Genomic DNA, 18439 nt, shown 5'->3' with positions numbered 1-18439 from the left:
AATGAGATACTGGAAATATCTTGCATAATCTCTTTTACTGATACTTCTTTATTCACTGACTATGCCATTTTGTCCTCACCTAAGCTTCAATTAGCTCCTGGTTTTAGTTTTCTTCATTGTAGTAGCTTGCCCCCAATGCCACTCCACATTTCTTCAATGACACTATTTCTTCTTCCTTAAATAATTTTCTTCAGCTTCCTTCCCATATATTTCTTATGTCTGTGCCCCATGCATTAATCTCTTAATATTTACATGTACTTCTGATCTCTGATATGGCAGACAACTTTTCTGCATTTGTATCCGGTTCATTCAGTATATTCTGTATGTTTTTCACCTCAGGATTCTAAATAGGCTTAACAATTTGACATGATTTTTAACTTATGTTGATTTTCTCAGTTCTACAACAGCCTTAAGAAGTCTCAGGAATTTTCAAGCATTTAACAGAGACCTCATGATTAATTTAGTGTATTGCGTTTTCATGAGGGACCTTATCTTACTTGCCTTGAAGTTTCTGGGAAAGAGGCACTATACTTGGTGGGTATAATAACATGCAACCACTTTATGCAATGAAATGTATTTATTATGATATATTGATGCAAGTTTGTAATTTACTAATGATCACAATGGCGAGAGAAAACAGACTGAGTCAAAGATGATATCACTCTGAGCTCTGCGGCAGTTTAGTTCGACTATCAATGTCTCAAGGCCGGAGGCAGTGCGATGTTGCAGATCCTAGAGACCACATAGTGCCACAGGCAGTGAGGACAAAGCAGAGGTTGGCCTGGTTGAGAGAGAGGGATTGTTGGGTCCCACACTGTAGAGGAAGGTTGTGCGATAAGTGGGATGTGATAGAGAGGTGACTGTTGTTGTTGACAGAAACCATTATGTTGTCTTTATCAGCATTGTGTGAAAGGAGGAAAGAAGAGTGATGTGGACAGTTGCTGAATCATTGAGTGTATGTGGAGCAGCAAGGAGAATGAACATGGTGCTGTCTCAGAGTTGAAGAGAGAGACCCTCAAAGCAAAATGCAGATATGTCAGCTGTGAAGATGGAAACACTGGGAGAAGAGTGAGGTGACAACAGTATACAGATTACACAGGAAGAGGGCACATTGTTCAGCAGGGAGTAATCAAATGGAGTACTGGCACCAGTGAATAAACAGGAAAAGGTGAACTTGGAAGACAACTGGTCATAGGCGAAGGCATGTCCATGGATGCCATCTCGGAACCGGATATTGACAGAGGGTCCTTATGAAGGGGTCCAAGCAGAATTTAACTCAGTTAAGTGACATGGTCTGATGTTTCCCATTGAGGCAAATATGTAAAATGTTATTCATGCACTGAAGCAAACTGTGGGGCCAAAGTAAGGAAATTGTAATCCTGCCTGGACCATGTCATCTCAGAATATAATGAACTATCATTGTTCTAGGTCTTGTGCATATGAACACTCACAGTATGGTTTGAGCATACAGAAGTGAAGTGCAGATGTTGGCAGTGTGTGAATGGACAAGCTTGACTAAGGCAGGGAGCTTGGCAAGGAAAAGGAGGTCAGAGTCTTTGACAAACTCGGTAAGGAGTAGCAAAGGCTTAGGTCTCTGGTAACGGCTGCTCATTGGTAAATGCAACATGGTATGATGTCAGATGGATTCCCTTGGTAACACTAGCACAGCACAGTTGTGATTTCTCATGGTTAACCTCCCCATCATGGTCAGCAAGTACTATAAGGACCTGTGTTAAGTGATGAGAATATTGTCAAGATAGATATAGCGAAAAGATAGGGGAAAAAGTATGGAGTCAATAAACTGTTGCCACATATGAGTGGTGTTCTTGAGGGTGTATGGTGTAAAGCAGTATTAAAACAAGCCAAATGGCATAATGATAGCTTTTTTTGGTATGTTGTCTTTGTACATGGGGATTTGAATGCGCTTTGTGACAGTCAGTCACATTAAAAATCTAAGTGCTGTTGAGTTGTTGAGTAAAGAATTGTACGTTGGGAGTAGGTTAGTTGACCACAATGATACAAGTATTGAGCTTGCAATATTCCTTGAACAACTGGCATTTAAGAGTCCATGAATGGCTGCTTTCATATGACGCAGTTTTTTAGCGGTTAGGCATCAAGCCTTGTAACGATCTGGGGGACACTCTGTAGTGGATAACCTATGGCAGGTACCATTTGCGATCACACCAATGAGAGAAGTTTGAGTACATGGGGGGAACACATACATATCAAGATGAGATAGAAGTACCTGAACGATAGTCTGAATGTCCTGAATTAAATTAAGAATGGTTGGAATTGAGGGAGTGAGAGATGCGGATGCAGAACCGGTGGCCATAAAGTGGAGAGGCTGTTGACCATGTGAAGAGCACATGCGAGGTTGGCTGATGCATTGGCGATCAGCTAATGAAGAATATTGTTGTGTCAATCTTGTAGTGCTGAGTCCGATGCTCAGCTAATGAACTGATGAGCTTAGCTGTCAAATGGGAGCACTCAGGGGTAGTGTGAAATAGGGGGTCATACTGAACCATAGGTGGGGGATGGGGAGGGGGGAGGAGGGGCCAAGGAGCCAGGAAGGCATGTGTCAATTGCATGATAGAGTAAGGCATCCAAAAGCAGGTCGGGAGAGAGACCAAAATGCTTAAGGAAATCGATCCTGAGAATCGGGCCATCTAAATCAGCAACATGCAGGCTTCAAGGGAACCGTAACTCTGGCACAAGGAAGAAGGCTTGAAGGAACACAAGGGTGAGGAATTACAATGGCATCCACCTGATGTTGGCTAAAAATGTGAGGTTTCTGGTGTAGTCCAAGACATAGAGTCTGTTGCTGGGAGGAGTGATGTGAGTAACAGTGCCCTGTAGCATCACCATGAGCCATGGCATCTAGATTGGCCCTTATGTTGAGTTTGGGAAGCTGCTGGGGAGTGATGGGTCCTTCCTGCATTGCCAAAGCTCATGTGTTACAATCACAGTGGATATGCAGGATATGGAGTGGGCTGTGATGTAATTGAGCAGTCCCATGAGCTGTGTTGTCCACCAAGGCAAACCATGTTTTTAGGTCTCTCTGTGCAGCCAGGGAAGTTTGGGAAATATGTCTGCAGGAATATACTGCAGAAAAACAGGGTAGGGCATGGGCTGATGAGCTGATGGCAAAGGGGTAGATAGTTGAGGAGGGACACTGTCAGTGGCAGAATTGTGATGCAGAGCAGCAGACAAGGTATGCAGAGGATGCGGTGCGCCACTGAAGGCCTGTGAGGTTGGTGGGCGGGCCCTGTCCACACATCACACATGGCATGGTTGGTGTGGAAGGTAACCCAACCAGTGCAGATGGGTCAACTGTGGTCACCAGAGAGTGGTTCGGGAACTTTGTAGGAAACAGTTTGGATGGGCCAGTAGAACATTGCACCATGTGCAGATAAACAGAATTCACAGGCTGCTGAACCAGTGGAGATGGAGGCAGGTGAGGCAAGCTGATGAGGTGATGTGACTACACGCTTTAAATTATGTGGCACACAGTCTAGATAGGCTAAATGAAGCTGAAAACACATGTGTGGTTTAGAACATACTGGCATGAGTATCTGTGTTTTCACCATGGTGCTGTCCGACAGGTGAGGTTAGGCACTGGAACACCACTATGAAGTGAATGTAATTGGTACATGAATCTGGGAAATGTGATGAAGGCAGAGTTTTGTGCTTTGCAGTCAAAGTGCTGGGAATGTAGAGTTCAAGTCACAATGCGGCAAGTGATCCATTGCTTACAGATCTTAGCATGAAACTGATAATGCATAACATGTCTTTTGTGAACAAAAGAAATATTTTGGGATCAGCAAAGAGTGAACATGGTGAATATAATGACACATGACCACTTTAGGTAATGAAACATATTTATCACAATGCACTAATATAAAGCTGTAACTCACTAACAGTCAGAATGATGAGAGGAAACAGACTGAGTCAAAGATTATGTCACTGACCATTGCAGCAGTTTAGTCAGACTTTCAGTAGTTGATCCACAAATGATAGTCACCACAAACTAATAACAGGTAGAAATATAAATTTCATTTCTTTTTCATGATCAGTGCCATTCTTGTCTATAGTTATTGCATGAATAATCTTGTTATTTGTGAGTTTTCTCCAGCAACTTGTGTCTGTATTGATTGGACTTTATGTATGCCTTTCCCTTTGAACACCTATACATCTCATTCATATTTTCCTATTTCTTGCTTCTCAACTTTTCCTACTGAAGTTATCAATCACTCCTTTATTTTCTATCCATTAACATCCATCATTATCTTTAGGCTTTAAAAATATATAAACTCATAGTTGTGAATCAGTTCTACAATTGATTCATGATTTTTTAAAATTATATCTCATATTGTGAAATTAGACCATCACATCAGGATATTTCAAACAGGCACATTTAAAATATACTCACATGAAGCTTTTGGCCACAGCCTTCAACAGTAAAGAGAGAGACACACAAAATTCACACATCCACAAGCAAGCACACCTCATGCACACATGACTGCCAACTCCAGAATCTCAGGCTGGATGTAACATCACATGGGATGCAAGCAGCAATCTGAAGGGGAAGGGAAGGGAAAAGGGAAGGGACAGTACTGTACAGGTGGAGAGAGAGACAAACACCGTCTAGTGGAGTGTGCAGGACCTAGACCCCGAGAGGTGCAGTGTCAGGAGGTTGTGGGGCAGGCTGGTGGGAAAAAAAAAGGAACACAAAATGAGAGGAGCAGGGAAAGACGGATGGATGCGTTGGCAGAGGGCTGCAGATAAGCAGGATGGGAGGCAAGAATGGGGAGGAGATGATAGGACACAGGGGGTGGAAACTGTTGGATGGAGGGTGTGGGGACAGTATCTTACCCCTTACCCTGAGGTTGGGGTCAGGATAATTATGGGAGTGCAGAATGTGCTGTAAGGATATCTCCCATCTCTGCAGTTCAGAAAAGCTGGTGGTGGAGGGAAGGATCCAGATGGCTCGAGTAGTGAAGCAGCCATTGAAATGAAGTGTGTTTTGTTCAGTTGCATGTTGTGCCACAGGTTGGTGTACTTTGCTCTTGGTCACAGTTTGGCAGTGGCCATTCCTGCTTGTGGACAGCTAGTTGGTTGTCATACCAATACAAAAAACTCTACAATGATTGCAGCAGAGCTGATAAATGCCATGGCTGCTTTAACAGGTGGCCCAGCCCTTGATGGGGTAGGATAACCTGTGACAGGACTGGAATAGGGAGTGCTGGATGGGTGAATTGGTCAGGTTTTGCACCTGGGTCTTCCAGAGAGATATGATCCTTGTGACAAGGAGTTGGGTTGAGAGTGGCATAGGGATGGACTAGGATGTTGTGGAGGTTGGGTGGGTGATGGAACACCACTTTAGGAGGGGTGGGAAGTATTTCAGGTAAGATGTCTCTCATTTCTGGGCACGATGATAGGTAACCAAAGCCATGGTGAAGGATGTGGTTCAGTTTTTCCAGTCCGGGGTGGTACTGGGTAATGAAGGGGGCACCCTATGTAGCTGGTTTTTGGGGTTGGTGGGAGGATTGGGATTGTATGGGAAAATGGCATGGGAGATCTGTTTGTGGACTAGGTCTGGGGGATAGCACCTGTCTGTGAAGGCCTCAGTGAGACTCTCAGCATACTGAGCAAGGGAGTTTTTGTCACTGCAGATATGCCATACATGGGTAGCCAGGCTGTCCCATCAGGGGTTGGGTCACCTGTGAAAGCAGCCATGTCATTTGCAAGCTCTGCTGCAATAATTGTACCGCTTGTTATATTGGTATGACTACCAACTAGTTGTCCACCAGGACAAATGCCCACCGCCAAGCTGTTGTCTAGAGCAAAGTAGACCACCCTGTGGCACAACATGCAGCTTGACATAAAATACTTAATTTCAGTGGTTGCTTCACTACCCAAGCCATGTGGATCCATCCCTCCACCTCCAGCATTTCTGAACTGCACAGAAGGGAGTTATCCTTACAACACATTCTCCACTTCAGTAATCATCCTGGCCTCAACCTATGGTAACATACTGTCACTCCATCCTGCACCCAACAGTTTCTACCCCCTATGTCCTATCATCCCATTTATTTGCAGGCCTCTGCCAATGCATCTACCCATCTTTTCCCACTCCTCTCATTTTTTGTTTCTTTTTCCCCTCCCCCCCCCCCCCATCCCCTTGCCCCACAACCTCCTGACACTGTGCCTGTTGGAGTCTAGTCCCTGCACACTCCAACAGACAGCATTTGTCTCTCTCCCCTCTTGTACACTACTATCCCTTCCCCTTCCCTTTCCCTTCCCCACCCCTCCAGGTCTCACATGATGTTGCATTCTGGCCTGTGGTGCTGTGTGTGTGTGTGTGTGTGTGTGTGTGTGTGTGTGTGTGTGTGTGTGTGTGTGTGTGTGTGTTTTCTCTTTACTGATGAAGACTATGGCTGAAAGCTTCATGTGAGTGCCTTTTAATCGTGCCTGTCTGCAACTTGATGTGTCTTTTTTTACTGTAAGTAGCAATCTATCTTTTCCAAAATCAGGGTGTTCGTATCACTGATGGACATCACTATCTTTTTTGTAGCTATTAACTGAAAATGAGAGCTCATCTATGTAAATCAAGTAAAATCAGTGGTCCAGTCCAGATTTGATTTTTAACAATTCTGAATTTATTTTTATACCTGCTCCTGTTATAACAACTCATTGTCCTGTAATATTTAATAGAGTCTAAGTAAGTCAAGTTTTTATACATTTAGTACAGTCAAAAGTTTTTGCAAAGTGCAGATAATTTCCCCTGGACACATTTTACAACACAGTACCTATACAATTTTATTGATGAAACTGAATACAGTTTTCTCTGAAGAGATCCTTTACAAAACTAAAGTTTGTTGTGTCTCATTGGGTCTTCATCTGAACAAGTGTGACAGTTATATATTGGTTTTTGCAACTGGCTTAAGAACCCACCTGGCACTCTTTTGGCAAATTCAACAACCCTTTGCACACTGGGTGTCACATGCTGAGCAAACTGCTGCCAAAGCCATACACGATGCTGTTCCAAAGACTCAGCAGTTGATGAGGCAACCTCAGATGTTTCCGTACTTGTTCCACCTGCCACAGAAACCTGAAACGTAATAGTCAATGAGTTTTTCAAATGATACTAACCAGAATGCTGAGATAAATCATACAATTGTATAATGTGGTTTGCAATTTATTGCTTCATATTTATTGATGAGTAGATATACTTAGTTTGTTTGTTATAATTGTTCATGAACAGTAAACATCAAGAAACTGATACAGTCTATATAATCACTCTGCTGGTTTCTTTGTCATTAATACAACTGTATGCTTTAAAGTTCTGGCAGATTTAATTCAATTGCTACAGCTTTTTAAACATTGATAGAGGAAGCTGTGCACAATCAGATGATTCATCTTCTACAGAAGAAAAATGATTAATGCTTTAATATTCTCTATACATTTATATACTTCTCAAATCTGGTCATTACTTCTGGTGATTTTTATTCATTGTCGGCTCTCATAGTGATTTCTACAACTGGCTGCCCTCAGTATCACTAGTATTCTCTTATATTGTACTGGAAGTCTGGAAAAGAGGGTCTTGTATACAATTAAATATGTTGTTACAGACATTTGAAGTGAGGGAATATGGTATAGTTGTAGGTAAACAACTAGAATTCTCTCATATACAGATTTATTCACACTTAGCGTCTACACAGATACAAGTCCGGAGGCTAACTGCCGTTAGCATCCAACATGCTCTCCAAAGCCCTCTCCTCAAAGATAGCACACTTACGCACAGAACAAATATCGATTTTTATGGCGCTCTACGCCACATAGCCCCCCCCCCCCACCCCCCGCGCAGTATGGAGTACGGCCCTGTGAATGGGGGGGGGGGGTGAGAAGTTAGGAAGGTAATGCACAGTTCTTCTGCGTCAGGCGGAAGCGGTCGACTGGTAGGAGACCGGGGGGGTTGAAGCCCGGTACGTCGACGGTGAAGTCAGCAAGCGACGCCGGCGGCTGAAGACGATGTCCCGTCCTGGAGTGAAGGTGTAGCACTTCGTCAGCCGGCAGACGGAGAATCACCTTGCCAGAAGGCCTAACAAAGGCACGCAAATTGCCACATGCAGCACTTCTGCTCAATTTAAAGCGGTGCACCACACGAGATTCTGCACTTCCTCCCTCAATATTGTCACATGCGAGTACCACACACACTGTATCGCAATCTACGACAACAAATAATTTATGTATGTCATCAGGGTGTACATGTGTTGTGAATTCTTGGATGGCACCTATACAAGCAATGGTAGGGAGGCAGGGAGGTGTGGGAAAGCCATGGCAGGGGGAAGCATCTGCTAAGAGGGGGGTGGCAGGTGCACTAGACTGTGCAGGAGACAACCTCGGGCGATCAGCTGACAGACGAGGGAGCGTGACCGAAGGCAACGAGGAGCCAGCGTGGGTTGAACGGCGTGACAAAGAGCTGTCACACGAAGATGGTACACAATGGTAGAATCCGAGTGGTTGGCAGTTCGACTGCGAGGGCTGTGAGGAGTGAAGCCCCGAAAAGATTGGCCACTTGAATTAGATGAATGCGGAGAAGGAGCAGTGCTCGGCAGAGAAACACGCTGTGGAAAATCAATACCCAAATGCATGGTGTGGGAAGATGGATGGCCACTCGAAGCAGGAGTGGGAGAAATAGGGGCAGAATCAGGGAGGTTCACCTGAGGCTCAATGAAAGCTGGTTTCACTCAGTTGAGTGAGACCGTGGTTACAGAGTCTTTTATGAGGAGATCCATGTTATTCTCAGAGCGTTTGATGACCTTGTAAGGACCTGTGTAGGGTGACTGAAGTGGGGCTTTGACTGAGTCATCTGTGAGAAACACATACTCACAAGAGTCTAGCGTGCGCGGTACGTACATGCGCGGAGGTGTATGAGCAGCCGGAGGTGGCGGCTGAATTTTGCTGCAGTGCAAGCGCACCTGCTCGAGAAGTGAAGGGAGTTCAGAGGGCTGTGGAAGTGGGATCGGAGTGACTAATTCTCCAGGCAAAACCAGAGGTTGGCCATATACAAACTCGGCTACGGACCCCTTGAAGTCTTCCTTGAAAGTTGCACGAAGGCCAAGAAGCATGAAGGGCAGTGCCTCTGTCCATAGTGAGTCATGGCAACGCAGGGCAGACTTCAGGGTGCGATGCCATCGCTCGACAAGCCCATTGCTTTGGGGGTGGTATGCAGAAGTATGAATTTTGACAATACCACACATTTTACATAAGTCAGAGAAAAATGAAGACTCGAATTGTTGCCCCTGGTCAGTGGTGAGGTAAACAGGTGAGCCAAATCTAGAGATCCACAAATCTAAGAATGCTCGACTTACTGTCTCAGAGGTAATGTTTGGAACAGGCACAGCCTCAGCCTACCGAGTCATCCTGTCAATAGCTGTAAACAAGTAACGGAAACCCTCGGAGGGGGGCAAAGGGCCTACGAGGTCGACATGAACATGGTGAAACCGGTCTGGAGGTTGGGCAAAACAGCCAAGGGGTGGAGAAGTGTGCCTGGAAACTTTGTTCTGTTGACACACCATGCATGCCCTTGCCCAAGACTGACAGTCACCGTGCATGTTTCTCCAGACAAACCGTTCAGCTACCAGACGGGTGGAGGCTTTGACACCGGGGTGTGCTAATGTGTGTTGTTTTTCAAAGACCTGGCGTTGAAGGGGCTTAGGAATGAATGGCCACAATGTACCAGTCAATTCATCACACCACACTAAGTCAGATATGCCAGGGAAAGTAGAGCGTACCGGTTGGAGAGAGGAGCTGTGGTCTGAAATTAACTGCATGGTATCGGGGTCTGCCGATTGCAACCGAGGTAGGTCTGTTAAGTCAATTAAGGTTGTGACAGCACCAACACGTGCGAGAAAATCAGCGACCACATTGTCCGCTCCTCGGATGTAGCGAATGTCATTTGTAAATTGCAAGATGTAATCGATGTGACGAAAGCGTCGTGGGGGCGGATCAGCCACAGGATTTTTTATGGCAGGAACCAACAGCTTGTGATCAGTGAGCACATAGAAATCTCGTCCCTCAACATCAGTTCTGAAGTGTCTTATGGCCTCGTAAACTGCAAGTAGTTCTCTGTCGAATGCTGAGTATTTCTTCTGCGCGTTGTTTAGCTTTTTTGAGAAAAACTGCAGGGGGGTCGTAACATCGTTGTATGTCTGACTCAGTACTGTGCCGATAGCATTGTCACTAGCGTCAGTAGTGATAAACATTGTGGCGTCCGCCCGTGGGTGAGCAATAGTGACAGCGGAGGCCAACAGCTGTTTGAGTTCATTAAATGCCTTGTCCATGTCTGGTGTCCATGGTACCTGGTGGGTGCCAGAAGTTTGTGGGCCAGCGAGAGCATCTGTGAGAGGAGCCTGCACCTCAGAAGCGGCTGGCAAATGTTTCCGGTAATAATTAACTGTTCTGATGAACCTGCATAATTCCCTGTAGGTCTGAGAGCGTAGCATCTCGAGAACAGGCTTGATCTTGTCCTGTGGTGGTGTCAGACCGTCCGATGACACAACATAACTTAGGAATGTGACGGATGACTGGTGCAATTGAGTCTTTTTATTGTTCAGTTCAATACCAGCAGCTGCTAAAATATCTGTCACGACTTGAACACGCTCCTCACTCTGTTCTAAAGTAGAAGCAAAAACCAATATGTCGTCCATATATACGAAACAAAAGTCTAGATGGCATAAAGTTTGATTGATGAAACGCTGCCACGTTTGGGGTGCATTTTTCAACCCAAACAGCATAAATTTGTATTGGAACAGCCTGAAGGGAGTGGTTATGGCAGTCTTTTCAATGTCCTCCTGAGCCATAGGAATCTGATGAAATGCGTGCTTACAGTCCAAAACAGAGAAGTACTTTGCACCTTCGAGCGCATGATTGCGTGTTCAGATCACGTCGGGGTCACCAGTGAGGGAATATGGTATAGTTGTAGGTAAACAACTAGAATTCTCTCATATACAGATTTATTCACACTTAGCGTCTACACAGATACAAGTCCGGAGGCTAACTACCGTTAGCGTCCAACATGCTCTCCAAAGCCCTCTCCTCAAAGATAGCACACTTCCGCACAGAACAAATATCAATTTTTATGGCGCTCTATGCCACAGAAGTATATGAAGTGTTAACCACCAGGCTGGGAGACCTTTAAGGTCTTACAAATAAATCTAAATTTCAAAATAAAGTTTTTTTATGGTGTGACAGTTCACATAAAGGGTGTAATGGGTATAAGTGCAGATACTTTTATGAATGATACCTTAATATGTACACACATCAGTGTGTTGCTTGTTTTTTCTCTGTGTTGAATACTCTTCCCACAAACATGCATCATAATTTACTACCTGATGTTTTCTACATGGTCATAAATGCACCACTAAGTAGACTATGCCCGTCAGTATTGGCTAACTGTTTTGCATCCACGCATTCACACTTCAATACCTGACCTGCTGCCCAGGAGAAAATAAGCATTAATGACTTGCTCTTGCCACATGTAGTTGGAGATACTAACCAATCTAAAAACATACTGTTTCTAACAGCTGTAATTATAAGTCAGCAAATAACATAAATACTGATATAATGTTGTTCAGTAAACCATTCTCAGTCACTAATAAAAATATCTGCACTTATACCTGTTACATCCTGTGCAGTCCATACCTTTTTTAATTGTTCAATACTTGTGTTATTTGTTAGAGAGGAGAGAGAGAGAGAGAGAGAGAGAGAGAGAGAGAGTGTGTGTGTGTGTGTGTGTGTGTGTGTGTGTGTGTGTGTGTGTAACAACTATTTTTTCAGTGGAATAATGTTTGTTAGAGAGAGAGAGAGAGAGAGAGAGAGAGAGAGAGAGAGAGAGAGAGAGAGAGTGTATGTGTTGTGTGTGTGTGTGTGTGTGTGTGTGTTTTAAATGGTAATTGATGTGGATGAAATAGCAATACAGATAATATTCTTGTTAAAGTTTGTAGTAAACATTTCTGAAAAAGGTTGAGACTGCAAGTAAAATACAGTTGCACATCACATAACTGGATAGAAACTTTACAGTATTGCAGTATTGGTCTTCGTATTGCATGTAGGGTTGTCAACAAGAAATAACACATCATACTGAGAACATGTTTATTAAGCAAATATGAAAATACAGATGCATCTGAACTGTGTGTCTAAGTAGAGAATATTCTTACCTATCCACACATAGAATGTTGTAGGAAATTATATTATTCCATAAATAAGGAAGTCCTAAAAATCACAAATTGTAACTGTTGAAAAATTGCATGTGTCAGATACTGAATCATCGACCCACATTCTGCCGGCTTTTTCAAAAATATTTGAAAAGGTTTTGTTCAGACATCTTCTTAAGCATCTGTCTGCAAATAATATATTGTCCAAGTAACAGTTTGGTTTCTTTAAGGGTTCCAACATAGGAAAGGCCATTTAAACAAATAATGGGAAAGTACTTAATTCATTAGATAACAAATTAGAGACTACTGGCATTCTCTGAAACCTCTAAGAAGCCTTTGACTGTGTGAGTTACAGTATTCTCCTAAGTCAATTAGAATATTATGGTGTCACTGGCAGTGCTGCAAAATGGTTCAAGTCTTACCTAACAGGAAACAAAGGGTGTTGTTGGGAATTATGACGATGATGATGATGATGATGATGATGATGATGATGATGTTTGGATTGTGGGGCACTCAACTGCGCAGTTATCAGTGCCTGTACAAATTCCCAATGTTTTCTTAGTCCAATTTTGCCACTTGCATGAATGGTGATGAGATGATGAGGACAACACAAACACCCAGTCATCTTGAGGCAGGTGAAAATCCCTGACCCCGCCGGGAATCGAACCCAGGACCCCAGGCTCAGGAAGCTGTTGGGAATTAATCACATATGCCCTTCCTCAAGGTTCCATCATAGGTCTTCTGCTTTTTCCTGTGTACATTAATGGCCTCTCATCTGTTACGTTGCCAGATGCTAAGTTTGCTTTGTTTGTAAGTTTGTTCTGTTTGAAGATGATACAAACATTGCAATAAATAGCAAATCAAGTAACGATTTAGAAATGGCTACTAATCAAATTTTCACCGACATTAATAAATGGTTTAAACCTAATTCACTGTCATAAAACTTTCAAAAGACCCACTATGTGCATACTTTACTTTCTTTCTGTTATGTTATACTGGATCACATTTTGGGGTAACTTTTCAAACTGAGCAAAATTTTTTAGATGCAAAAGTTTGCAATAAGACTCATCTGTGGTGTAAATTCAAGAACATCATGTAGAAATCTGTCAAGGAACTGAGGTGTTCTAACCATTACTACTCAGTACATTTATTCATTAACAAAATGTGTTGCAAATAATATGTGTCTATTTCCAACCAGTAGCTCAATACTAGGAATAAGAACAATCTACATAAGAACCTAATATCAATATTCAGAAACACACATTTTTAATAATTTGCCAGCAACCATTAAAAGCTTGGTTTCAGTTAAAGAACAGTTTAAACAGTGTTTGAAAGACCTTTCGATAGGCAACTCCTGCTCTGTAGGTGAGTGCTTAATAGGGACTATCAGACCAGCTTTAGTAAAATTGTCTGTTAGATTTCAGTTTTAAAAGCACCTGGTCACAACATTCAAGATTAGGTATTTTGTTTATGATTAATTTATGAAAATTGCATAACTATGTTTCATTCTGACAGTATATTAATTTTGTAAATGCTACCAGTTCCAGGCCACAACAAGAGAAAGCAGATGCTATACTAAATTTTCTGCAGCCTAATCAATTTTTAACATAAGTTTGTTCACATTCATACCTTCCTAACTGCATCATTGAATACATTCTGCATGGTTCACCAAAGCCTAAGGACAAACTCTAGAGGAAAAGTGAGGCTGAGATGGCCTTTACCAAGTTAAGGACTGTCATCACAGAAGCTACATTGTTAGCACACCCAGTTCCACAGGCACCTCTTGCCCTGATGGTAGAGGTGTCTGTGACTGCAACTGATGCTGCACTGCAACAACAAATAGATCAAACACTAGCAGCCCTTAGCCTTTTTTAGTAAAATGTTGTTGCCATATCAACAGAACTGATCCACCTAAGATTACAAACTGAGTGCTGCGTATGCTGCTATTAAGAAATTTTGTCAACTGTTGGAGGGACAGCAGTCCACTCTCATCACAGATCACAAGTCACTAACATATGCTTTCCACCAGTGTCCTGAGAAAGCATCATCACTTTAGCTGCAGCATCTCGACTATATCAGACAGTTTACTACCAATATTATTCATGCAGAAGGAGAACTGAACGTGCTAGCTGATGCTCTCTCTTAGATCAAAGTGATCACTGATGCAGTTGATTTTGAAGCTCTCACTGCACCATGACAATCAGATAGTGAGCTATGAGACTTTTTGGCACAACCATCAGGCCTATAAGTTCACCATATTACACTGCCATTGTCAACTGCACTGCTGTATTGTGACATCACCACTAACAAACCATGACCATTTTTTACCACTGACTTTTGCCAACAGGCAATCACTTCTTTACATAATATGCCACAGCCTGGAGTATGAGCCACTACCAGCATGGTGAAGTGAGCTTTTGTCTGGCCACATGTGGACAAATATTGCAAGCAGTGCGTGACATTGAGTGGCCATCTGTCAACAGAATAAAGTTAGCTGGCAAGTTAGGTCACCTCTTTGCATGTTTCTTCCCCCAGATCTTAGATTTGAACATGCCCATCTAGATCTCGTAGGAACTCTCTCACCACCGGAAGGATACACCTACTGCCTTACAGTCACTGACCATTTTACACACTGTCTGACGTGTTCCCAGTCACTGGCATTATTGCCAAAACCTTCATGACTGTGTTCTGCCAGGGATAGATTGCCCATTTTGGTGTACATCAACAAATTGAAACACACTAGGGAAATCAGTTTAAGTCACATCTGTTCAAAGCACTTGCTGTCCTACTGGGTATGAAGTGAATTAGTACTACAGCTTACTACCTGGCATGTGATACCAACTGAAAGTGTTGCTTCAATGACACAACTCAAAGCAGCAGATGGAGATGTTGCCTATGGTCCTTCTGGGTCTGTGCATCACTGAAAGAAGACCTGAAAGCCATGAATGCTGAACTTGTTTGTGGTCAGTCAATATGTCTAGCTGGTGTGTGCTTTGCCAACATGCCGAACAACTGCTTTGACCCATCAGATTTTGTGCAAAAGCTGAGTACACAAATCTGTTGACTGTGCCCCACTGCTCCAAGGAATCAGTAGATCCTTTTGTTTTTGATGAGCTACATAGGGGCTACTGCGTTTTCATATGGCATGATGCTGTACACTACTGCAGCCACACTACAATGGACCTTACCATGTCATCAATAGCAAGGAAAAGACATTCAAAGTCAATGTGATATGCACACCAATAACCATCACCATTCATAGGTTCAAACCAGGTTTCAATGCATCCTACACTGGTATGGACTCATCTACAGACACAATGGACTTTATCAACGCTCCAGCCACTCCACCACCTGTCACAGATCAGCCCTAAGGAAAAAAATGTTCAAATGTGTGTGAAATCTTATGGGACTTAACTGTTAAGGTCGTCAGTCTCTAAGCTTACACACTACTTAACCTAAATTATCCTAAGGAGAAACACACATGCCCATGCCCGTGGGAGGACTCGAACCTCCACCAAGATCAGCTGCACAGTCCATGACAGCCCTAAGAGATGTTGATGGCTACCACTACTGTACCATCGGCAGCCTGTGCACAACTCTTTGTTATACAGTCTGGACAACATGTCTGATTCAACAGAAAATATCATTGATACTAAGGGGGAGTGGTGAAGCGTAGTGTTATGTTCAGTGTAATGCTATGTGCAGGTGATTACCATTTTTAATGACTATCTTGGGCACAATTGCTGACATGTTTTCTCTTTGTTTCATGTGTGTTTCCTTCTCTTGTTAAAGTGCTATTAAAAGGAGACATATGAGGTATGGTTTGATTTTAATGTTGCAAATAAAATTAATTCACCTAGTCCCACGGCAAACTTTTTCCTGTTTTCATTTGTGCATTCTTTTTTGAATCAAGAGTGAAACAGTTTCCACTTACTTAGGATTTTCTGAATTTTGTTATTAAATCACAGTGTGTCTTTTCCAACATAAATCCACATACTGGCATATGCCTCTCCAGAGTGTGATTTACAATCTGTTAAATGCTGTTTGTTCAAGTGTTGGGTTGTTATTACATCTATATAACAGCAGTCTGATCATATACCTGCCATGCTGTTTTTGTGGACTATGTAATGAATGCTACAATAACTCCTTCAAAATAATAATAATAATAATAATAAACCCCGTGGAGGCCCGGGAAAAGAATCGGCCTCCGGTATGTTCTGCCAGTCGTAAAAGGCGACGAAAAGAACAAACCACTAATAGGGCTAACCCCCCTTTTAGTGTGATTAGTTGGTTCAGGACAGAACTAAAGAAGCCCCGGACAAGCGCCGTCATGGTCGGGGACGACGCTTGAACCCTATGCCCGCCCACAATGGTAACGACACTGCTAGCCAACTGGAAAATGATTTAAATACAAATAGAGGTGTTTTGCAGGATATGCTTCCTGCAACCACCCTAGAAGGAAAACATAGACAGAGGATGAGATGGTCAGATGAAGTTAATCGACACCTCATGTTCTGTTATTACCAAGCAACAAACCTAGGAACCAACACAACTGGATACAGATCACAAGTATATACAACATTTATTACCAGATACCCAGAATTAAAATTTTTAACAGAACAACGACTAGCTGATCAGATCCATGTAATAATCAAAAATAACAGGATACCCCAGTCAGAGTTAGAAAACATCAAACAACAAGTACAACAAATACTGGAACAAAATAATGTGCAATCAGAAGAAGAAGAAGAAAATACAGTAATGGACTCAAACATCCAAGAGCAAACTAACAAAGAACAACACGCATCAATTAAACAATCAGAGGAAAACAAAATCTTAAGACAGCCACCAGAACAAGTACAAATAGAACACGAAGTGACACACATGTTAGATATAGAAGAAAAATTTCAGCTGACATATATAGAATACAAAGACACAAATACAGACATTAGACCATTCTTGCATAGACCGCCAAATAACCCACAAGTCGAAACAACAATAAAAACTATCAACACAATCATACACAACAAAACAAATGAAAACACAACTATGGAAGAGTTACAACTACTGGTTTACATAGGAGCACTCACTACACTAAATATACACACTAGGCAGAGATCAGAACCAACCAACACACAGAAGAAACCCACAAAACCAGCATGGCAACACAGGCCACAGATCAGAATAGAAAAACTGAGAAAAGACATCGGACAGCTAACACAATTTATAAGAAATGAAATGTCAGAAAAAAAACGAAAAAGGTTAGGTAAAATCTCACAACAAGAAGCGATAGAGCAATTAGATGAAAAGAAGCAGAAATTACAAGCATTGGCCAAACGACTTAGAAGATACAAAAAAAGTGAAAATGGAAGGAAACAAAACCAAACATTCAACACAAACCAAAAGAAATTTTACCAGGCAATAGATGACACACACATTAAAATAGACAATCCACCAAACATAACAGACATGGAACACTTCTGGAGCAACATATGGTCAAACCCGGTACAACATAACAGGCAGGCACGGTGGATACAAGCAGAAACAGACACATACAAGATGATACCACAAATGCCTGAAGTGATAATTTTGCAACATGAAGTCACCCAAGCAATTAATTCTACTCACAATTGGAAAGCCCCTGGAAAAGATAAAATAGCAAATTTCTGGCTAAAGAAGTTCACCTCAACACATTCACATCTAACTAAATTATTTAACAGTTACATTGCAGACCCATACACATTCCCTGATACCCTTACACATGGAATAACTTATCTGAAACCTAAAGATCAAGCAGACACAGCAAACCCAGCTAAATATCACCCCATAACATGCCTACCAACAATATACAAAATATTAACTTCAGTAATTACACAGAAATTAATGACACATACAACACAGAACAAAATTATAAATGAAGAACAAAAAGGCTGTTGCAAAGGACCACGAGGATGTAAAGAGCAACTGATAATAGATGCAGAGGTGACATATCAAGCTAAAACTAAACAAAGGTCGCTACACTATGCATACATTGATTACCAAAAAGCTTTTGATAGTGTACCCCACTCATGGTTACTACAAATATTGGAAATATATAAAGTAGATCCTAAATTGATACAGTTCCTAAACATAGTAATGAAAAACTGGAAAACCACACTTGATATCCAAAAAAATTCAAAAAATATCACATCACGGCCAATACAGATTAAGTGTGGAATACC

The 18439-nt window shown here is 42.3% G+C and overlaps 1 protein-coding gene across 1 annotated transcript in view; it reads right to left on the bottom strand.

Moving 5' to 3' along the window:
- Positions 1 to 18439, bottom strand: part of LOC124613606 (ecdysone-induced protein 78C) — a 212750-nt gene that overhangs the window by 13392 nt on the left and 180919 nt on the right. Inside the window, exon 5 of the mRNA XM_047142320.1 lies at positions 6955 to 7111. Coding sequence (XP_046998276.1) covers positions 6955 to 7111 — 157 coding nt within the window. The remainder of the gene's footprint in view (positions 1 to 6954; positions 7112 to 18439) is intronic.

Source organism: Schistocerca americana, chromosome 4 (genome assembly GCF_021461395.2).
Source record: "Schistocerca americana isolate TAMUIC-IGC-003095 chromosome 4, iqSchAmer2.1, whole genome shotgun sequence".
NCBI lineage: Eukaryota > Metazoa > Arthropoda > Insecta > Orthoptera > Acrididae > Schistocerca > Schistocerca americana.
Note: the sequence above shows the minus strand (reverse complement) of the source record. Positions and strands in the feature narration are given on the sequence as shown.